Raw genomic sequence first — 23,639 nt, 5'->3', positions numbered from 1 at the left:
CATTCACTGCGACCATACGTTGATGGGCCAGACACTACATCACCTGCTACTAGGGATGGAAAAAAAAAAGATTCAAGTATCAAGATTGATTCCTGAATCGATTCTTTGCCTTCTGAAATGATTTTATATGTATTTATTTGTAAATCAGCTTAGCTTAGTCCGATATGTTGATGATAATGTATAATGGGAATTACCATTAATGCTGAAACTGAAATTAGCATCGCGACCACGATTATATCATCTTAACAAACATCATCGTTAACGTAAAACAACATGTGTTCTCATGTTTACAGGCATATATTTGCTCTGTGGAAACGAACCAATTGCTGCTGAGGTCACACTGCTAACTCATTCTACTATTCTGCAGCTGAAACACTCCACACTGACCACACAGCACATATACAGTGTGTATAAATATTATTATATTATTATAACATTATTCTTATAGCAATGCTGCTGCTGAAAGACTGATGGACATATGATATACATTGTTTTCCCCCATGATCTAGTTTTAAGAAAGCAGACAAAGCTCGCAATAAAACATAATATCATATCGCAATACTTCAAGACATATTGAATCTGCACCAAAGTGTTGAGATGTATGTAATGGAATCAGGTAATACGCATATCGTTGTACTTGGTACGAGGGATACAATGGTATATTGGTTTCGCACAAAAACAAAAGACACAACAAATAACGCAATAATCCAAAAGAACTCAACTCAATCAACTCAAGAGCTACAATCTTAAGAAAGCGAAACAAGAGTTAGTCATTGATAACATTACTGAAAAGACATGCGATTTGATTTGTGATGGTAGAATTAATACGTAGAGGTGAAATAAGAATCAAAGTGCACAGTGCATGCAAACAGTTAATCTCACTTGTTATCATATTGGTCTGTGTGTGACCCCACATGCACACATGTAAACCCAATGTTTGCCTGACTTGGCTCTTCAATAATCGGTGGTTTCTTTTCCGATTCCTAACATTTATTGTGGGCACAACTACCGCGGCGCTTTAAAGGCACATGGAAGTCATAGCAACAACAAGAATGGTGAAAAGCAGAGAATAGCACGGCTCAACATGCAGGAGACAAATCCCATTGAAGACACGGGTGAATGCCACTCAGGGAACGGAGGGTTACTTTCCTAAGCTTAATGCTTTTAAATAAATGTTAGGGGGTGAAATGATTCTTTATGTTCTGTGAAACCGAGTTCACATTCACACCAACACTCAACAGTTTGCATTGTGGTTATACTTACTCCTCAAGACATGGGAGTACAGAGGAGAGAAAAAATCCTCTAACCCTGTTGTGCGGATGCACTGCGTAGGCTGCCAGGGTCTTTTACTAAGGCTTCCAATAATATTGGTTAATTGCTAGATTTCTCTGGCTTCTCTCAACTTGCATCACGAGTAGGCGTGGAAGAGTTTACAGCAGGGGTATATTGCTGCTGACAGAATACAGTGTTCTCTTTCTCTCTCTCTCTTAATTGTCATTCCCTGCTCACAGGCACATTGCTCTGGCAGATTCCCTTGAGAGAGGTTTCCCCAGAATCTACGTAAAAGGATTCCTTCCCACGCCATGGTCTTAGGAACATCTCATTTTCATCCTCCCGCGCCTTGCTCATGTACACACACACTCCCTCTCACCCTGGCATTGTGTCCTCGTGTCTCCCTGTTCTCTCTTTCCTCTCTCTCTCCACTTCTTAACTTCTCTGGGCTTCTCTCTACTCCCCCCACCCCCTCACATCTTATAGATCCTCTGTGGGAGGCAGCATCTCCCTCACACTGCCGGCGTGGGCCCTTACTCTGACAAATGACATGCCGGGCCCACCAGCTTTGCGTGGGGGGAGAAAAGCTTTAAGTTAAGGAGGAATGGATTTGATTGGGTGGTGAAACTCAGGGGCTGTATCTTAGCGAGCAGCATTTGATCGGGCTCAGGCAAGAAGTGAGAAACACAGGGAGGACTGCATCACTACATCACACCTACAGTATGTTTTAAGAAATAATGACCACAAACCAAATACTGTTCAAAATGGTCAAGCTGTCAGCTGTGACTATAAAAATGTATGGCAAAAACATGATTAATAGTAGTATAAACATTTGTCTAGACAGCTTGAAACATAAGCTTTAACCTGTGTTTTGGTGTAGTTTATATTTTTCCATAAATCACTTACGAGTGTTCCTTGGCTAACTGCTCGGCCAGAGAAATTGCTGTAGGATCTCGGTCTACAGCCAGGACTGTGACTTCAGGAACCATACTCAGTATTGCTTTGGTATGACCACCACCTCCAAATGTCATGTCCAGGACCACCTACATGCGAGAAAGCAAGAAAACAACACATTATTCTCACACCACAACTCCATATACACCATTAATCATCATCATCTTATCATCACAATGTAAGAATCAACATTTAAGTGTTTAAGTCACAGTGGTGCACTGACAAGAGTTATTTTAAATCATGTTTCCAAATCTGTCTTATCTCAGGGTAGATAATGTCCGTATTAACGCTGAAATTAATTTCAAATTGCAGATAGGTCTGAAAGTTTAAGGAGGGTTGTTTTTTGTGCGAGCAAAATAAAAAAGCAGTGCTCATTACATAGTTTTCTTCACAATCATATTTAATGTATATATCCTTATAAAATCAGGTTGCATTTCGAAACTGATAAAAAAAAGCTTCAAAACGTTGAAACTGTTTGAAAGCTTTTAAATGTAATAAAAATGTTTCTTGCAAGAAAGTTTTGAAGGCTTGCATAATGTTTTGATTTTCAGATCTTGGCCATCATTTTGTATTTGAGTTTTCCTTTTTCACAGCTGCAGGACTCTTTTTTTCCCCAACACATCTTCAGAGTTTCAAATTTGTCACCGCTGTCCTGCTGTATTCGTTGCACTGTAGAAGTGGTGCACAAATGTTGGGAAAAAAGTTTCAAAAGGGCTAATATTTATGTTGAAATTTTTGCAGCCGCACATTTGCACTCGCGGACCACTCTTGCTGGGTGCTTTTCATTACGTTGAATTGTGCCTCCTCGTCTCCTCTCTCCTTCGTCGACCCAGAAGTTGTTTCCCCTCCGCAACGATGAAGGATCTTCCAATTGCTTAAATGCACCTGAAGGAGACGAGGAACAAGGAGAGAGGAGGCTTCTGAAGGAGACCAGAGTGAGGATACAGCGGTGTAGCCTACGGGGAAGTCTTTTATTATTTAAGGGGCGTGTCGTATGTGGCACACAGCAGATAAACGTCATCAGTAATTGACGTCTCTTCGGACTGATGCTGTGGAGAATTTTTCATTTCAGAGTTTCATCTCCTCCGTCCTCACGTCCCTTCCTTGCATCCCTCTTTCATGTCCTTGCTGGGCGGAGCTAAGACGCGAGGAGAGGAAGCCAGTGGAGGAGACGAGGAGACCAATTTACTGAATGAAAAGCACCCCCGGTCCTCTGTGCTGTCTCGCTGTCCCCCAGCAGTGACTGTATGAACATAAATAAGAGGCTAGCTTGTTTACAATCATACCATTAGCGACCAGGTTAGCATTAGGGTAACTTGCCATTTTCAGCATAGATCAGGGTGTAGGTTGCAAGTGGAGTGGTTGTTGTTTCCCGTAATGACAGAGATTTTGAAAATAGTAACATGATCATAGTGGAAGGGTCCTTACACCCATAGTCTACATCCAGTGAGTCAGAGGACATTTCAAAGCTAGAAAACAAACCAAAATGAAACTCAGTCAAACGCAAATACAAAACAATGTTTGCAGAGATCTGAACATTTATTCTGCGTATGAAAACATTATGCAAACCTTCAAACGTTAGTTTCAATATTGCAAAACCTTTTTCATTAGATTTCAACCTTTTTAATCAATATATTATTACCATATTCTGCTTAATAGCTCCACATCCTGTATGAGAGGCAAACAGTAAGCTTAAAAATCCTTCACAAGTTCTTTTAATGTTGTGATTTTGTTTTGCCCTTTGCATTTTAAAACACTGAGATTAAAAATTCATTGTGGGAAAAGTTCATCTGGAAAAAAAAAACCCACTGACACCAGATAAACATGGCAGGGCCAGCATTTGTTTAATCATTAATTGGATGATCTATAATGGCTTCCAAGTTCTGGCAAATGTTGATTATTTGTATTGCTTTATTTTGAAGTCCCACCACAGTGTTTCTGTACACCAACTAAAACATTATTTATCCTTCAGTAACCCAAAACACCACAAAAAAACAAGACTCAGGTCTCAAATTTGACAATTTGTCATGTTGGTATTATCATAATTATGATTTTCAACTTGTAAATAATTATGACTGAGAAATTGCAATATATCCGACTTTGCACATGCTGTTAACAAATCACCTGCAAACCAGACAAACAAAGATGCCTAACACCAGCCAAAGACTGTCACTCTGAACCAAAATGAATATGGTGTTATCATATTAATGCACTTCGCTATTTTAATCCTCCAATGACCAACTCTGTAATCCTACAACCGTCTTGATGACATCAACACTCCTAAGTCGTTACCACGGGAATATCTCATCTCGACTGCCCTACTTCATGAATTCAATCCATGAGATTACCTGATCAAATATAGGTCATATATAAATACATATATATATCCCATATAACATGAATGTGGCATTAACGCTGTCAGCCCCGTCAATTCAAGAAACCACGGACGTATTCGGCCTATAGTCACCAATTAACGAGGACACTTGTCGGTCCTAACAGCAGTCGTGACTTTTTCCTTTTTCACGTCTGTCTTGACTGTGGCTCTCTGAGGCATTTGCCTTGAATTTTCTTACTAATGAAAATGTGCTGCTTTGATTAGTTATGGAAAAGCACATCTAAAATGCGATCAATCATGTACTGAGCTGAATCAGACAATTCATGGTCTACAGTCAGCTCACTCATGTGCTGTCTGCCAACTCTTCATCTTTTGATGGGACACACACACTCTCAGGCTTTGTCTCATGCTCTCACACCAACCCAAAAAAGAAATGCAAGACTTTGATGAGAAAAATATTGCAAACTAGGTATTCTTATATCTTATCAGACCTTCCAGAATGATGGAAAATTCAATGGTGGATATATTTTATCTTTCTTAAATCTTTTAAACACAAAATTGGGGCGGCTGAGGTTCAGGTTGAGTAGCCGTCCACTTATCAGAAGGTTGGTGGTTCAATCCCCAGCCTCAGCAATCTACATGTCAAAGTATCCTTGGGCAAGATACTAAACCCCAAATTGCCCCCGATGCTGTGCCATCAGTGTGTGAGTGTGAATGGTTAAAATGCTTGCAATTAGCTGATGGCTTAGCCATCATATTAATGTGTGTGTGAAAGGGTGAATGCAGACAAGTGTTGTGAAAGCGCTTTGGGTGGTCGTCAGACTAGAAAAGCACTATATAAATACAGTCCATTTACCATTTACCAAAAGAAAATTGCAAATATGTAACACTATTGGCTAATTTCATTAAAATGCACTGTCACAGACACTAACATTCACGTACAACAGGGTACCATAATAAAGGTGGAGCCCCCAAATAAGAAATACTATCATATATTTGACAAAAATCCATTCGAACATGAATATTTGGCTTTGGAAAGTTAATGATCTTACAGTCAAACGCACAGTTTGTTTGAATGCTTTTCCAGGTAACCAATGCAGCAGTATCAAACAATGTATGAAAATGCTCGTAATCTTTCAATTAAAGAGTCCTTTCAAGAGAGTCTTGTAAAAAGTACAAATCACATCACTGAGTGACACCATAGCAATGGTCCTTCTCACTGTGCCAATAACATGCTAGCTAAACCTCCACTCAGGGCCCTATTTCCATGTCAACGCAACAAACAGTGCAAGTAGCGCCCCAACCAATATTTTCCTGACCTTGGAATTCACTTTTCCTGTTTGTGCTGTATTTTGGTGCCAAGCACAAAGCACACGGTGCACAAACATGAAGCTAAATAGCAGGTGGGCTTGCCGACACTCCATGTGCCCAAGACCTACTGCTCTGCCCTTGTCGTTGCCTTTGCACAATTAAAATAGGGCCAACAGTATGAAAAATAAGAAGCTGTTACTGTAGGTCAGAAAACATAAAAGTCAGTTGTTTTGATTCCCATCTGAAAAATAATACTGATTCTGCATTGTTTCTATTTTTGGTTACAGTGATAAAGATAATTTTTGATGCATGCCACCAAAAACACTGCTATAGCTCTATAGTAGTGCAACCCACAAGGTACCATATTTACACTGTATTTCTTGTCAATGCAACTTAATGTAACCTATTAATATTTTAAACATGTATTTACAAAACTGTTCGATATCAGCTCTCTACTTCTGAGTCTTTCAAACAGAAGAATGACCAGAACTCTGCTGAATGAGTAATAAGGTCAGCAAAGAGACCTTATTACTGTCTTAAATCAGCAAAGAATACTTCTGCCTTGCTTGCATAGTATAGTATGCACTTGGTATTAATGAATGAACAAATTTGTGAATAACTACCTCAGAATATTCTTGCATTTGCATGTCAGTGTTATAGTGAGTTACACGCATTTATTAACTGCTAATCACCATTTATTAGTCATTTGATGAGAGGGAGGGAGTGGGGAAGTGCCCAATACATTCTGCATCTTTGCTGTTAGTCAGGTAGCTGTAAATTCAGCTGTATTCATAGTCTAACACATGCAAAGCAGAAAACATCTCCTTTCCAGGCATATTTCATTGTATATTTTCTTGCTGCTACAAAAAATAAAATCGCTGCCCTGCACTGAGATTGTTTGAATAATTGGTTGGATTATGGTTCACTTCTTATCTTTAAAATTTCTGCTCTGTGATTTATTATAATGTCAGCAAATGCTAGGAAACAGATGTAAAATGACACAAAAGGAAATGGCAACTATTCCTCACAAAAACATTAAACATGTCGATCGATAGTGACGTTGAAGGTGGGGTGTGTGCGTGCATGTGTGAGGGAAGAAGTGATCAATGGCGGTTCCCTCTCCTTTCCAGCGCACAGCAGCAGATGGGGAGGGGGTGTGGGCTAGTGGGATGAGTCACACGCATAATGAACTTGCCTGTTGTGCTATTCAATACAAAAAAGGAAAACGAAAACAGAAACACAAACAGCAAAGTAGGCTGGCTTTTATCGAAACAGTCGACACAAGCAACCGGGAAATAAACCAGTCCTCTGCTGGAGTGTGCAGCGCTTGTCACAACAATCTTTTGTCACATCTTGAGGAAGCTGTGGCCAAAAGAACAAAGGTAAAGCCTATTTATGTCACTGGTGCAAATGATAGCGCAGACTGCCAACTGACGATGCTCAATATTCTTAGAAGTGGTTGGTTGGAAATATAAATACTGTATGTTTATTCACATTTGTATGACTGCTGCACTGAACACAGACTCCCTCCATCTTTATGAGGTTTAATAGTTTCACTCCCTTCACTCACACACACACGCAAAGCTAAAAATTAAGTGTGTACAACCAAAAACAGAGCATTGTTTGTTTACATCATTTCTAAGGTAAATGAATGAAAAAACAAGCTTCTTCTAAAGCCCTGAATGCTGTGGTGGAAATCTTCCCCCTTTCACAAAAAGCCTGCTGCTTCTGCCACCAGATGGACGAAACAACTTCTTGCAAAGATTTGGTGATAATGGGTTTGGCATTTGTGATGAAGATTGACACCAAAACTTGGGAGTGAGTCATTCACATTGATATTTCATATGGAGGGGGTGTCAGCGAGGCTCTCACCTAGACGAGGCCTTCCCAGAGAAAGCAACAGTCTGGAAGGAAGCCCAAAGATAACGTGGGTCATCTCAGGCTCTAAATTCAGAGATGACAGCTAAAATAAAAGTAATTATAGTAGTCTATGCTTTGTATTCTGTCAGGGTGTGTAATATCTGCCTTTCCCAGCAGAGGGAATAGGAGAGTTAGGAGTGGTCCGAGTGGTGCAGTCCAACAGTGAAGCTGCAAGGTGCTATAATGCAGGACAACTCAGCAGTCACCCCACAGCATTCTCAATTAGAGCTTTTCTTTCCAAAAGGAACATGCATACACGTTAGGGACTTTCAACTAGTTCGTTAAATCAAAAACATAACTGAGAGCATCTCTTCAGAGAAATTTCACAAACACATACAATGTGGGAAAAGTATAATTTTTGCATTCATGAGATTTTGCAAACATAACACAGCTCGTGCAAGAGTAAATAATATCCTGGCCATATGGAAAAAGGGGCCTCATCTCAAGTCTTCTTATGGTTGAATTCATTAGGAAAAGGGGAACAGGAACCTGATAGAAGGCTGAGTACTCACCTAAATCCTACTTGTGACTCCCCAGCCCAGGTCAGTTACAGTGGGGGATCTAAAATGTCATTGAGGGGAGTTTTTACAGATCTTGTTACACTAACACACAGACCATTAGGGAGACAGATACACAGGTACAGGATCGCTTTTCTTGTCGCGTCCGTTGCCATGGCAAGAGTGGAGGTAACCGGTTTGCATTTCTTTCTCTGTCACACAAAGTTCATGGCAAGATAGAAGTGAGCACAAATTTTAGTTGGGTTTGCAGCACAGGAGCATGGTATGAACAGGTGACGGTGGAGGTTGTGATTACAGGTATGATGGTGGTTTTATTAGCTGCAGAGAGCAGTGAAAGATTAACATACCTGTCCGTTGGCTTTGTGCAATTGACTCTCACACTTGAATGTTGCTATGCTCAAACTACATCAAGATTATCTGAAAATAAAATGACTTTTTAACAACTGTTAAAGGTAAACCGTCTTCTTACAGGCACACCTGTTTCTCTGCAGATTCCTTCCACATGTTGAACTTTCCCTTTACAGGGTGCGGATGAGTTTTTTCCTCTATCTGCTTTATTTAAACACACGTAAAAGGTGTGTACATTTGTCTTGCAGGTAGAAGGCGCAGGTGGGGGTGGGGTGTGCAAAGCAGATGGCCAGTGAGAGCAGACAAACTCAAAAGGCATGAAAGCTTCCCGCAATTACTCTGTCAAGAGATTATACTGATGGTCATCAGCAATGTCTGAGATGCATGGAGCCTTTTACCTTACCCCCCTACATTTAAACTAAACATACTACCTCTGAGTCTGAGAACAAGACGGCGAGAGTGAATGAATGAATGAATGAAGAAGTGATACAGGAGCACAAAAATGTTGACAAAACTCTTTGGCAGAGGGCTCCTCTCAAATGCCTCTCTGTATGTTAAGATAATCTCTCTTTTGTCGAAGGAATGCTACAGAGTTACGACAAATACTTTCATTCCTCATCTTTTCAGTGCTGTTTGCACTCTTTTGGCACAAGTTTAAATAAAAGGCACTTGAGGAGGTATTTGAGCTAGTTAGGACAAGACATGTCTATGTGCGCAACAACAGCATTTGCTCATTTGCCTCCAAGTTTGTAGGTCACTTCCAAACAAATAAATGAGAATCAGTGAGTCCTAACAGAGGCACTTAGAAGACATCAAGAAAGGCTGGCTTTTTTTCAGAGCCTGCCAGTACATACGTGAGAATATTAAAAATATTTTAGCATTACTTTTTGAAGTGTTCCCCAGTGTTAGCTTGCTGAGTAGGCTAATGAGAATTAAATATTAATCATGTGAATTTGGGGAAGTAAAAAAGTGACCCAGCTGTTACAGAACTTTGTTGAAGCTCACATAAAGACCATTTAGTCTGGATGTTATTCTTGCGATACATTTTTCTTTTTACTTGTCTTCGTGGTTGAATGTGCATTGATAAGAGAATACGGACAGGGTTTCTGATCGTGACGGTTTTAGGATTATGAGTGTCGAAACTGAAAAAAATTCAGCTATAGGGGTCAAACAAGTTAGGACAGGAGCAACAAAAGACTGGGAAAGTTGTGGAATGCTCCAAAAACACCTGTTTGGAACATTCCACAGGTAAACAGGTTCATTGGCAACAGGTGAGAGTATCATGATTGGTATGAAAGGGGCATCCTCATCCACCACTCTGTGAATACATGACCGTATAAAGGATATTAATACATGGACTCAGAAACACTGCAAAACCATTGAAAATGCTAGCATTCTGCTTTTATTTATGTTATACAAAGCATCCCAACTTTTTGTGGAATCTGGGTTGTACAAAGAGATCTTACAACAGGTTTGTACATGACTAATATTTGAAAATTTGACATATATAGGCCTGTGTTAAGTTGTGAGGGATACATTGTCGGCCAGTCCCTCAGTCCTCCTGTTGCTCCACCACTTTGGTTCACAGCTAAATATCATGAACACTAATGACTGGATCATTGCCATGAAAAGTGGTGCTGATATTCATGGTCCCCCAAAGGATAAATTCTAATTTGGAGAAGGTTATCATGCTAATTGTAGATGACATATGATCAAATGTGTGCTGGTGTGGAGCAAACAGGAAAGGGAGCTGAACCAAAACCAAAAAAAGCTGATAAAAGATAAATATGAGAGTAAAATAAATGGTTTTTAATTCGTTTTATCAATTGTTTTGAAGTTGGCTTAAGGTTAGTATTATCTATTTATGCGTTTTAATACGCTTTTGAGTCATAGCTAAGACTGTATAAGACTTTATCAAACTTGATGTACCTGAGACTCTACAGACATGGATTCTCCTCCAGGCCCTTAAGAAATTATCTGCTGCTTTTAAAGAGGTTGTGAGGAGATGATTTGATTAAATGCTTCTGAATCCTGCCTTAAGTCCAGCTTAAGTCCAAAAAATGTATTCTACTTTTTGTCTTTAGTTATTCGCCAGTGTCAGTCACTGCACTGTGTCTGTTCACTTTTTTTAAGCAAGCAGACTGGGTCACACTGCTTTGCTGGAAAAGCTCCCACATCTGCCAACATGTACGCACAGGTATAACAAGGCTGACAAAGGTAAACACTCCTGGGGATCAAATGAAATCTAATGAAGGCACGATGCTACAGACAGGGCTACTATATAAATCCTACTGATATGTTCGCACACATTTCTGAGAGGTTCACACTTAAGTAGAGTTGCATCTAATGATTCATTCAACGATTCACGCTCCCAAGAAGACACCAGACCCAAAGGGATGTCTGTTGTCCTGCCAATTAAAAAGGTGTTCAGCTTAGAATTAAATGCCACAGTTAAAAAAGCAACAGGAAAAAAAAAAAATCCCATTTGAGACCGCCCTGATTATTCAATTATCGCAGCTTTCACCATTTGATTTTTGATTAGTCAGCACCAATCATGATGCAATTAATCACATAACACTGGTGCCATGATTGTGTAAAGAAAGCAACAGAACGATGCAAGTGCAGGTAAAGCACATTCCCCTGAGGAAGATGTGACAGGGGAAAAGAGAGCAGCTGAAGAGTTGTAAATGTGTATCATATACTGCACAGCTGTATCCACAGAGACAGAGTGTTTACGCTGCAAAAAAAGCAGGACTGTTTAGCTTTCAATGTCAGCTATGAACAGTGAAAGAAAGGATCACAGAGTAATACCCAATATTAAAGTTTTGATGTATAAAACTTGTGAGAAAAATAATATCTAAATGCTGGACTTTCTTCACTAGCTTTCTTTCTGGGGAAAACTGTGGTAAAGTCACACACACACTGAGCAGGCATTCTTGTGTCTACTATTAAACAAGTATTTGGTCTTTTTTCTAGAGACATCCCTTTTTTGGATTGGCTGCAACAGGACATTGGCTATTGGTCTACAGATGTGTGTGTTCCCAGTGTAGCACAGGGCAGGACATACTGGAAAACTATCTAAACAATTTCAGGAAGCTGGCTAGTCTGGTTGTCACAGTGTCTCCCAACACCATATATAGCAAATGTCAGGCACAATCTGTGCTGTTATGAAACACATAGGCATGGTTAAGTGTCTTTATGTTCCTCTTGAAGCCACCTTGCTTTCAGCTCAGGACAGACTCTTAAAGGTTCTTAAAGCCAAGAACATAAAGCATCTTATTAACTGTATCTGTGAAAAAAGAAGTAAATCAGAGGCATTGTACAAATATATGACATTTGCCACAGTAAAATATTGTTTAGGTCTACATAAGCTACACAAAGTGACACTGACAGGAAATATATCAAAAGTCAGTCAAAACTGCTTTGTAACAGTTCCTACATGGGTCTAAGCAAAAGCACTGCATGGGTTCATAGTACAAGACTCAAGATATAGATGATGAAGGTCAGACAGGAAAATATGCACTGAAGAAAATGTGAATGCAACACTTCTGTTTTATCTATGCACACAAAGGTTTATTTTTGTTTCGTTCACAAATTTGTATAAATCCATGCTCATGGGCACTTCTCCGTTGCCAAGCTAGTCCATCCTCTTGACAGGTGTGGCATATCAAGATGCTTATTAAACAGCACGATTATCACACAGATGTGCCCGCCAGAATCAAAGGCCACTCTAAAAAGCAGTTTTATCGCACAGCACAAGGCCGTAGATGTCACAGGTTTTGAGTGATCGTGCAATTGGCATCCTGACTGCAGGAATGTCCATCAAAGCTGTTGACTGTGAACTGAATGTTCATTTCACATTTTCACTTGCAAGATCCACCCAGACAGCTGATGCAAAATCTGCATATCTGTAGGCCTACTAATGTGAAATCCACAGTTCAGTGCCTAATAAATGATTTTTTTTCTGCATAGAACTGCACAGTTCACAGCAGCCTTTTATTGTGACCAGCACACCTGTGCAATAAAGCAAGCTATTTAATCAGCATCCTGATATGCCACATCTGTCAGGTGTTTGGATTATCTTGACAAAGGAGATGTGCTCACTAACACAGATTTAAACAAATTTGTGCACACAATTTCAGACAAATCAGCCTTTTGTGTGCATAGAAAATGTTGTGAACCATATTACACAATGAAATGTCCTGATACATGAAAATGAGGAGACAGAGGTAAAGCATGAAGACATCTCCTCCACCGAGTCTGTTACCGTTACTGAACTACCTCAATTCAACTCTTAGTGTAATGGGTTACCACAGGATAAAAGTTGTGTTAGGGCGAAGGAGCTTGGGGCCTGATGTAGAAGTGGGGAACAGCACCAACCTGTACCTGTCTAAGAGGAAGTAAGAAAACAGCTTAAGAAGCAGTTGTTCATACAAGAACAGCAAAACCCACAGACATCCAAGCTAATCCTTGGTTTGCCATCATTGTAAATGACCTGTGATAAAAATCCAAGAAAGAACAAGCACATAAGTGAAGATACTTCAAGAGGACACCACCTGTGTCAGACAGCACTGTAATGCAAATAGGCCAGCCCACAGCTTGACACTGACAAACAGAAAATCACCATGTCTCCATTACTGTAAGGTGTCTATGATCATGATCCACCTGTCTATGAATGCACTGTGATTGTGATTCTAATTTTCTGGTCATTGGGTTGAGGAAAATAAGCAGGAGATGAACAGGCCATAAACTGAATTTAATTTGAAAAATAGGAGAAAAGATATATTTTAATGGTATTCAAGCTCTCACAGGGAGAAAGCTACAGAACTTGAGTAGTTGGGAAATTTAAACAATTATCAGAATTGAGACCTGTACACACCTGTACACACAGCTTGTGAATGAGCCGATTTGAAACAGTTTGATCTATGTGCATTATTGTCTTAAGATACTTTTATTTTTCTGATAGGGGCATGAGCGGAGGTTCTGGTTAATGCTACTTCATCAGGCTCCTGGATGACAACCAGACCATAGTGAACTGAAAACTAATCAAAAATAATAACAAAATAAGCCGTGGTGAAGGTTCCAGACTATTAACAGATTCTTATTCTTCCAGATCAGGTTGATCATTTTTAACATTTTGTACATAAGTGTGCCACAAACGCTGTCCAAGGTGCTGATCCTGGGACAGCCAGGAATGTGGGAGCTGGCAGAGGACACTCAACACTGTCCCTTACATTAAGTAAACTGGTGACAGAAACAATTTTTGCCTGTCGGTGTGAACGTATCACTTTGCATTGCTGAAATGCAGGGTCCTGTGGGAACAAACACACAACAGAAATACCTCTATGTCAGTGTAGTGAGGCAGCAGCAGAAGTTTCATGGACATATATCAGTAAAACTTAACAGATGAACGTCAAGCTGTGGCTGGATACCACCAGAGGAAATATGTTTTGTCACGTTGCGGTTGAACGGAAACTTAAATGTCTGCCTATTAAGAACAACACAAACAATCATACAAAACTACAAATACTACGGCTAACTTGTTTTGCTATGAATACATAGTTAGTGGCCACTTTATTAGGTACATCTGGACAATCTATTGCAGTTAAACACTACTGCAATTCAAGAATAGACTTTATGACAGATGTGTTGTATTGGATTGCATTAGTCTGTGCAGATGTACCTAATAAAGTGACCACTGAGAGTATTTCCATATGAAAAGCAACACTGGTAGATAATAGATCAAGCCTAATTATATGCACAGAAGATGTAGGCACAAGCCAACTGGAAAAATGTCATCTTAGGTAGGTTTGTTGGTTTTTTCACATCTGCTATTGAGGAGCCTGTCAGCATATTGGCCATATATAGGTGACATAACCATTTCTACCAATTGACCTGACAACATGGGATTGTTTATTTACATAAATGTGTGGTTTGGAATCAGTATGCAGAAGAAACACTGTTGCATCACTATTTCTGGTCACACTTTTTGAAGTAGGATGCCGAGCCAGAAGCCCTGATGACTCTTAATTTAATGGTTGGCTGGGTGGGTACTTGCCTTACTGTAAAGACTGTATTTAAACTGTTGCTTTAACTCACTTGCTAGCTCTACATTAAGCAGCCTGAGTGTCACTATAACCCTGTGGCAAAGAGGAGGACATGAAGATATATTGTGCCATGTTATCCAAGCCTCTGGAGTTCTTCCTAGGTGTTAGAGCCACTGAAAACATCCATCCCTCCCATGCACCTTGCTCTACTTGATTTGTTGTTACATTTTGGAGTGACTTTGCATTAAAAGTGTTCCAAAACACCCAGTCTGGCTAACTGGATGTAGACTATGTGTATGTGTATAATCTTGTCATTAGGTGCCTATTTCAGGTGGGAAAACCTTACGCTGTCTGGGTGTTACCTTTGTCCAAATCCCACCACAGGAAACAACAACAACAATCTCTGTGCTAGCAACCTACCCACTGATCTATGTTGACCATGGCAAGTTACCCTAACCCTAACCTGGTCACTAACAGTACAAACGTAAACAAGCTAGCATCTGCTATCTTTTCGTCTTCAGGGATTTAAGATAAGATAAGATAAAATATTCCTTTATTAGTCCCACAGTCGGGAAATTTCCAGTATTACGGCAGCAAAGTGGATAGCAAAAAATAGAGGGCATCAGTAAAAAGACATTAAATAGCAAACAAGCAATATAAACAAATATAAACAAGGAATATTGAAAAATATGAACAATTTTAACAAGGGGAAATACAGAAACTAGCAACCAAGTATGTTGAAATGTAAAATATGGGAGTGGTAACAATATATAGTATTTTCAAATTTACACCATGGCACGTAGGAAATACCAATTTTGCACATTGGAAGTTAGAGATTCGCCAGGTACTGATATTGCACATTGGATGATAGTACTCCTGACTGGAGTATTGATATTGCACATAGAAGTAATAATACACCTGACTGAAAGATTGATATATTGCACCTTAAGTTGAAATTCACCTGAGCTAAATATTTTCACAGTGTATGTGAACACAGTTGATGTTTAGTGCAGTCAGTTTGAAAGTCTTGGTGAGTGTGTGGTCTACTGGGAGCACTGCTGGTTGTAAAGTCTGATGACTGCAGGAAGGAAGGACCTGCGATAGTGTTCCTTCACACACTGTGGGTGAAGCAGTCTGTCGCTGAAGGAGCTCTCCAATGCTGTTAAAGTGTGCTGCAGGGGGTGGGAGTCGTTCTCGCTCATGGATGACAGCTTAGCCATCATCCTCCTCTCTCCTACCACCTCCACTGAGTTGAGGGGGCATCCCAGGACAAAGCTGGTCTTCTTGATCAGTTTGTCAAGTCTCTTCCTGTCAGCCATCGAGATGCTGCTCCCCCAGCAGACAACTCTATAAAAGACGGCTGATGCCAAATGTTCCACCAAAACAGGTCCCCTCCGCCCCCAACACTATTTTGGCGAGGGCGCTGTCGCTGCATCCTGGGCTTAGACCAACAAGCCAGAATGTTTTTCCCCGATATAATGACAATGGGTGAAGCCAGACCTATCTCCAGTGCTGTGGAGATAGGTCTGGCGATGCGAGACCATATAACGCCAAATGCGCACTGTCAAAGCCGACCTAATAATAGCTGAAAAAATGAATGCTACTGAGTGACAATGATCTTGTTCTTGCACCATTAGATGTTGGGGGACTTCTTTTCTGGAAGTCATCAGCCTTTAACTGAATGGGCTAATGGTTTAAAAGTGGATTGTTTTAAGAAGAGGAAGAAACATCCATCCATCCATTATCTATACCGCCTATCCCTTTCGGGGTTGCGGGGGGCTGGAGCCTATCCCAGCTACAATGGGCGAGAGGCGGGGTGCACCCTGAGCCGGTCGCCAGCCGATTGCAGGGCTACATGCAAGGACAAACAACCATTCACACTCACACTCACACCTACGGACAATTTAGAGTCATCAATTAACCTAATGAGCATGTTTTTGGTCTGTGGGAGGAAGCCGGAGTACCCGGAGAGAACCCACGCATGCACGGGAAGAACATGCAAACTTCACACAGAAAGGCCCCGTCTGACCCGGGGATCGAACCGGCAACCTTCTTGCTGTGAGGCACACGCACTACCTGCTGCGCCACCGTGCAGCCCGAGGAAGAAACATACTTTTTATTATCACATCACACTACACGCCATGCTTCCCGTGAAATTATTTTCCCATCCTCGGTCTGTCGATCCTCCGTGGCAGACCAGGAGCGGTGGGCTGCCAGCTGCCAGCTGCCAGCCGACGCCAGCGCCCAGGAACCAGGTGGGGACCACCTTCGTCACCATTGGTCAGGTGGTGATCTTCTTGCATGTACCCCCTTTTTTCCTCGAGCAGCAGGCACCGAAGGCATGGTGGAGGACACGCCACCAGTGTCGACAGCCGGATTCAAACTGGGGACCTTCTAGCTGTGAGGCGACAGTGTTACCACTTGTGCCATGGTGCTACCCAAAGCTACATTAAAGCTAAATGTCCTGCTGATATAGTATGAAGAGTCTTGTGCTATTGTGAAATGACCTCCCCTCACTCTGCTCACCTCAAGTCAAACATCCTCAACCCCCTCACATTTTCTTTCTATTCCTTCTCTCTTCTTCTTTATGTACTCTTTTCTTCGCACCACCACTTTCAGATAATCCATGCCAGCCCTGCCTTTGTTCTATGGTTACATTTGTTACATTTTTCAATAAAAATCTGACGGCAAAAAGGAAAACCCCAGTCCCTGTCCTCCTCTACATAAAGCTCATAAAGCCTATGTCAAGCATCCGCCCACTGTAAGGAGTCCGGAGACTGGCTCTTACACCACGGTGGTGCTGAGGAGATCCCTGGAGAAACAGGGATAGCAGGCACTTGTATCTTCTCTGAAACTATGAGCCAATAACTCAATATTTACTGTATGTGGGCAACCCAAGGCAACGATTAGTCTTTCTACCATTTTAGAGAGTGCTTGCATTGTGAAAAAGTAATCTGAAAGTAATTATATTTAAAACACAATGCATTAATCTCGCTTCTCTGAGAACTATTTTGATAAGGTATTAAAACTTTCTTTCTGTAAAATTAAAACATAGCTCAATGCACGTAAAGTAGCTGTTTCATAATCTATTCTGGAGCATTAGGAAACGTGTTCGTGTGCGATTCAGTTGAATTTTGGGCCAATGAATGACCAAAACATCCTAGATGCAGAGGATTATCATCTGCACTGTAAGGTAATCACATTATCAAGCAGCAATCTGTGTGTCAAATTGATCAGAATGGCGTTTTCATTTACCTTTACATGTTTTAAACCTTCGCAAATAAAGCGACTTACAGGGGATAGTAAAGCATTGTGGGGATCTGATTTGGAGGCAATGAGTGACAGCTGGGAAAGAACTGATTGGACACTGAAAGAAATGGAAAGGGAGGGACCTCTACTGTGTGCATGAGTCATCACTCTCCACCCCCACCCCCCCAGCCAAACTGTCTGTTTTTGTCTTGCAGGTTGGAGATTTACTGAGCTACATTTTCTCTTCTGGAAGATTCATTTTTGCATAAAACTGAATGCAGACACAGGCTTAACAATACAGACTTAGCAAGCTAATTACTGTAAGTAACATCACAAATCAAATTTGCAAATGCATTACAACAATGGTCCAGTGACTGATAAGAATTACTTTACAGTCAGTACCAGATATCCTAATTACAAATGTATGTGTTAAATTATAACAATGTCAATGTTTCATGATCACGTTTATTATAACTGTCATATACCAGGGGAATGCCTGAAGTCTGCTATAACGCAGTTCCACTAAGATACATTTTCTACATGTTCCTATACCAGCCTGTTTTTAAAAATTTATTTGAAAAACTGCATCTAATTCACAAAAAACACATTCTTTTGTACACGCAGCAGTGGCTCCAGAATACACAGCCTTAACATCAGCAGAGACTACAGCCTCACTTCTGTGCTGCGTAGCTGTGAGAGACAGTCATTCATGATAATCAAATTAATGTTTCCCACAGTCTAGCAGGTTAGTTTGGGGTTGAAAATAAGGGCAAGAGGGTTGCGGTGTGTAAAATCCTCCTCATTACTTTGATTTGTCTAGTCAAATCATAATGTTCACAACTGAGCTGGTATATAAATATCCAAGAGGACAACATTTCTGCATTTTGTTTTTATTTGTTTTTGTTTGACCTTCACTGTGCAGAATGACGTGTGTGCAGTTTGACTAGAAGGCTGTTTTCACATTCATCTGCTGAAGTTGGAAACCTTCTCTGTGCTTAGATCTTAACACGTGATTTAACCACGATTTTGTGACATCACAACTATTTTGGGAGCCAATCGTCAACCAGGGTGAAACATATACAAGTGTGATGTGGAAACATGAATCCTCCACTGCACTTACACTGAAAATGGCCTTTTCAGTGAAGTATGAGACATCTTGTGTCTGAAAGTTGAATGTCTGAAACTAACAGTGTTTGCATATTCAGAGATTGTGGATTGAGAGCAGGGGTGTAGCTAATTTTAAGGCTTTTTGCCTACATAACTCAATTGTGATTTGACTTTTTTACTATGTCTTCAAACATGTCTGGAGGGGCTCTTTAAGAAGATGCTCCAACAAATCACCAATATATTACATGTCATGCTGGTCTGATGCAGGCCAGGAAAACTTGACAAATACATAGGGAGGTGTAGGAAGGACAACACATGGTCAGTGCATGACACGTATTAAACCACTCGCCACCATCATCATCAGAGTCTTGATGTGCGTTATCACAGATGGACGCCCACTGAGATACAACACTACCTCAGTTTCCAGCATCAACTCACATCAACTATCCACAAAAAGTAGACGTTCACTCTCTGGCTCACACTGGCTACTGCACCATCACTTCTTACTCCGTCTGTAAGAAACAACTGGTGTGCGCTATGAGCATCACTTAACGTGATGAGATGCATGCATTGTTACATTAAAGATGTGTTTAATGATTTCAAAAATGAGCAATGTTAGAATTTTCTGGTCTGCTACCCTGACAATGAAGGCATGGTGATGTCTAGGCAACAAAAACAACTTGGTTATAATTAGCAGATCACAGCCGTGCCACATAAATTATGGGAAAGTTATGGTTCAGTTTAGACAACTACAACTACTAGAACAACATTAGGGAAATATCACTTTCACAAAGAAAGCAGCATTGAATGTGTGCAAAAGAGAAGATGCAAAGCCTGGTCACAACTGTCAAAGAAAACCCTATATATCGCCACTCCTCCCTACAACATTATTCTGCCCTCTATGTCAGACTATGTCTAACTTTGGCACTGAATGTAAACATAGGCCATTTTAAGCAGTTTGAACTACCAATGCTGTGTTTTTTCTTAAGAAGACCATCTCTACTGATGACATTATTCTGACATGCTTACAAATACATAGAAAAAATACAAAATATAGACAACTAACTTCCAGTGGATAGGAAATGCCACAAACTGTGACAGAAACGCCAAAAGGGTATTTCTTTGTTTTAACAGGAAACAAGAAATAAGGTCAAAAATGATGCAGTGAATCTATTCAAAATGATTACATGCTTCATTGCTCTTCTTCACTGCTCTCAAAGATTTATCTTAAGTGTGACACTACTGTCAATACAGTGTGCCAAGGAAACAATGCAAACTATATAAAGCCCGAGAGAAAACAGAACAGAAACTGAAAAGAGGGGGTGGAATCATCTAACTATATTCACAAAATGTAAAGAAGCATCAGGAAAGATGGCTTTCTCTCCCGAAGGTGAATTTCATGGTACTAAAGGAAGACAAAAGAAGAACAGGGCCAAGTCCATTAGGGAGTGCAAAGAGGAGTCGAGCTAAATGAGGGCTTCGTGGTGGAAGGCATGGTAAGAGGAAAAAGACATCTAGAGGCATTTAAGAATATGCTTCCAGTAGTTTGAAGACTGGGTTGACAATACAATATGAAATGAAAGGAAGTAGGGAATGGGGTGGGGACGGTGGAGGTGGCTTGGGTGAGGGGGTGGGCTTGAAGGGAAGCTTCGTAGTGCAGGGCTATGTACTGATGAAGCTGCTTCGGGCCTTTCCATGGCTGGCATTATCATCAGTCCACCAAGGTTTTGTATGTACAGTACCTGTTTAAAAGAGATGGAGGGACTGTAAAAGCCACAGAGTGCATCACAATGAGTGTGGTTAAAGATACAAAAGTGCGTGAGTGTGCATAATGTAGGCATACCAGTACCTCTTATATTGGTTGGTATTTTCCTTATTGGCTGCTTCTGTGTCAATGGGTGGTGAGACTAGTAGTATTAGCCTCTTCATCAGGCAGTTAGTTTCACTTATTATTTTGCTCCAATCAACCAGTGGTAAGTGACGTATCCATGCCACCAACTTCGCTTTCACTTAACACTGAAGCTGTGGTTGCTAAGAGCAGTTAACACTTGTCTCATGGAAAGATCCTACCGATCAGAGATGTGGCCAGCAATTCAGAGATCTGCAACTCGGCTATCACTATTACATTTAATGGATGACAGTAGTCTCACAAACCCAAAGCCTAACCCTATGTGGACATATAGTCCATCCCTAAGCTTAGGGGGCTGGCACAGATCTAGATCTATAGTTTGTAAAGGTGTAAGCTACCAAAGGTCAGACTTTGAGCTGCCACTTGGACAAAAGACCATCAGTGAGCTCCGGGCTTTCAATTACTGAAATCAGTCTTTTTAGCCTTTGGGGGGTAGTGGTCAGTCTCAGGAGCCTTAGGCTGCCTGGAGGGAACATAAGCTTGTATGTGAGGGTTGCCTTCAGCAGGACGCCGCTAATACAGCAAGGCTGAAATTTATTATCTCCAGCACTTCTGCCAGTATGCATGTATTTCGTTCAGCTATTCATCAGCAGAGGTGAAGGTCAGCCAAAGCACATCTGGCATGTAAAGCATTAGGTTTGTGGTGCATTGACAAGAGTATGAGGAAAGCCTTGTGGGATTTAATGTGAGGCTCAAGAAGAACCAAGCAGGTATTTATGAGATATATTTTAAGAGAGGTGTGTGCAATACAGTTTCTAAAAAATCAGGGAGCCCCAGTTTCTGATTTAACTGTGGAGGTGGACATGGTGTAGGAACAGTGAAAGGGAAGCGAGAAAACTTCTGTTACTGGTTTAGGTCAGTAGTGTCATGTAGTGTCGAGCGGACATGCTCTTTTCCTACCAAATTAGTCAGGAAACAGAGAAGGCAAGGAGTGGAGCACTCCAGCTGAGAACAACAGCACTTCATCTGGATGCTGCTGGGAATATAGATAATGTTGGTTACACAGATAAGGTCACTGCCACTGACTTTTATCAGAGAAGGTGCAACAGCCGTTTAATAAAGATCATTTAGATGCAGGAGCACATGCTAAGGAAGATCAGTAAGAGAGTGTATATCACACCTGTTTTAAATCACCTTCAGTTTAAATTGGCCTCAAGACCCTCGTGTCTGATGCTGTTTGGGGGATTTCACATATGGAAAGTCGAAGACAGTCTTTTTCTCCATCATCATCCGGTAAAGAGTAAAAATGAATCCATTTGACGGCATTAACACAGCACATGCTGGATGACACTGTAGTGCGCTGTGCCAAAAGTTGAGCCAGGGGCAATTTCAACACGTGTGCAACATGCAAGCTGCGATTTACAACATGAGATCATTTCCTCTCACTAATTATGAGCTGTTTCAATCGTGAAAACAAATGCCATACTTGGAGGTCATGAGCACATGAGAGCTCTGCAAAGACTCGTAGATACATATGCAGTTTCAGCAACGATCATTTGCGACCTGTGTCACAAATTGCTTCTGCGCAACGGGCCGCACCTTTGATGGTATTATATAGAAAGCAAGTGTGTGCTGGCTGTTGTTTGCAGATCGTCACACTTTCATCTCTGTCACAGCGTACACCGGCATTACCATACATCACTTATGTTTACAATATGGCTGGTAGTAGAGCTCGTAAGCATGGTTTTACAGTAGACAGCAGTAATACAGCCAAATAAGACTGCTGTTAAAACTATTTCATGCAAGAGAAGACATGACAGAAACACTTAAGGCTAGGGCAACAAACTCTTAACTGTATACTAATATTAACCTTGGGCATAGAAAGGTAATCTTTTTTGCTATTTCACAAAAAAGAACACCAAAAAAGTCTAAACAATTATGATAAATCACGCTTCCTGCTAGTTTAAATCATCTGAAAATAAAGGTATTGTTTGATATCAGCACATTTTCATAGTCGTCAAGGAGGGGAACGGTTTGATAAAAACCGGAATCAAGTGGAAAAACAGGAATTAAAATCCCAATAAATAAATCTAAATGGTACCAAAAACCCTAACAGTGATAAATAGTAACTACACTAAATGATAAATGTTTTGTCATCTAATTATCTGGAACATATTTAAAAGAAAGACCACTGAGATAATGCAGTTGGACCTCACACAAACACCAATTGAAGATGTGTTGCAGGAATGAGTCATCTAAATCCAGCTGTCCACAGGGCATGTATCTGATTAGCATACCCACACTCACACACCAGGAACAAATGTAAATATTGCAATAAAACCTGCTGTAATAGCATCAATTCAGCATCGAGGATGGCTTCCAGTTTATTTTTACTAAGTTTGCAATATTGGATGCATGTGAGTAAAGAGTTATACAATTTCAATAATTGTTATTAAAGCTATATGCAAATATGACTCTCAGTAATTGATGTTGAAGCAGCACTCTCCTCCACTTTACCCTGTGCTATGCGTTGTTATTTGATGTTATGTTCATGCATCAGTTGTAAAGAGATTTCTCTCTCACACACACTCTCTCTCACTCACCACACACAAACAAACAAACAAACAAACATGAACACACATACAGAGTCAATGCTGTCATGGCAAATTGAATTAAACATTAATAAAGTGCAACATTTGGGAAAGTATTTACTTTCAGGGGCGCATTTA

The 23,639-nt window shown here is 40.6% G+C and overlaps 1 protein-coding gene across 3 annotated transcripts in view; it reads right to left on the bottom strand.

The window, feature by feature from the left end:
• Positions 1 to 23,639, bottom strand: part of mettl15 (methyltransferase 15, mitochondrial 12S rRNA N4-cytidine) — a 57,711-nt gene that overhangs the window by 21,183 nt on the left and 12,889 nt on the right. For 2 of the 3 annotated variants that reach the window (XM_070961575.1, XM_070961566.1), the window contains one exon: positions 2,179 to 2,315. In XM_070961575.1, the coding sequence (XP_070817676.1) occupies positions 2,179 to 2,315 (137 nt within the window). Of the gene's footprint in view, positions 1 to 2,178; positions 2,316 to 20,731; positions 20,804 to 23,639 lie in introns of all 3 variants that reach the window. The other variant, XM_070961557.1, reaches the window with a different exon arrangement.

The sequence above is a fragment of the Chaetodon trifascialis genome, chromosome 1, assembly GCF_039877785.1.
Source record: "Chaetodon trifascialis isolate fChaTrf1 chromosome 1, fChaTrf1.hap1, whole genome shotgun sequence".
In the NCBI taxonomy this organism is placed as follows: domain Eukaryota; kingdom Metazoa; phylum Chordata; class Actinopteri; order Chaetodontiformes; family Chaetodontidae; genus Chaetodon; species Chaetodon trifascialis.
The sequence above is the reverse complement of the archived record's forward strand: the minus strand, read 5'-3'. Positions and strand labels throughout refer to the sequence as shown.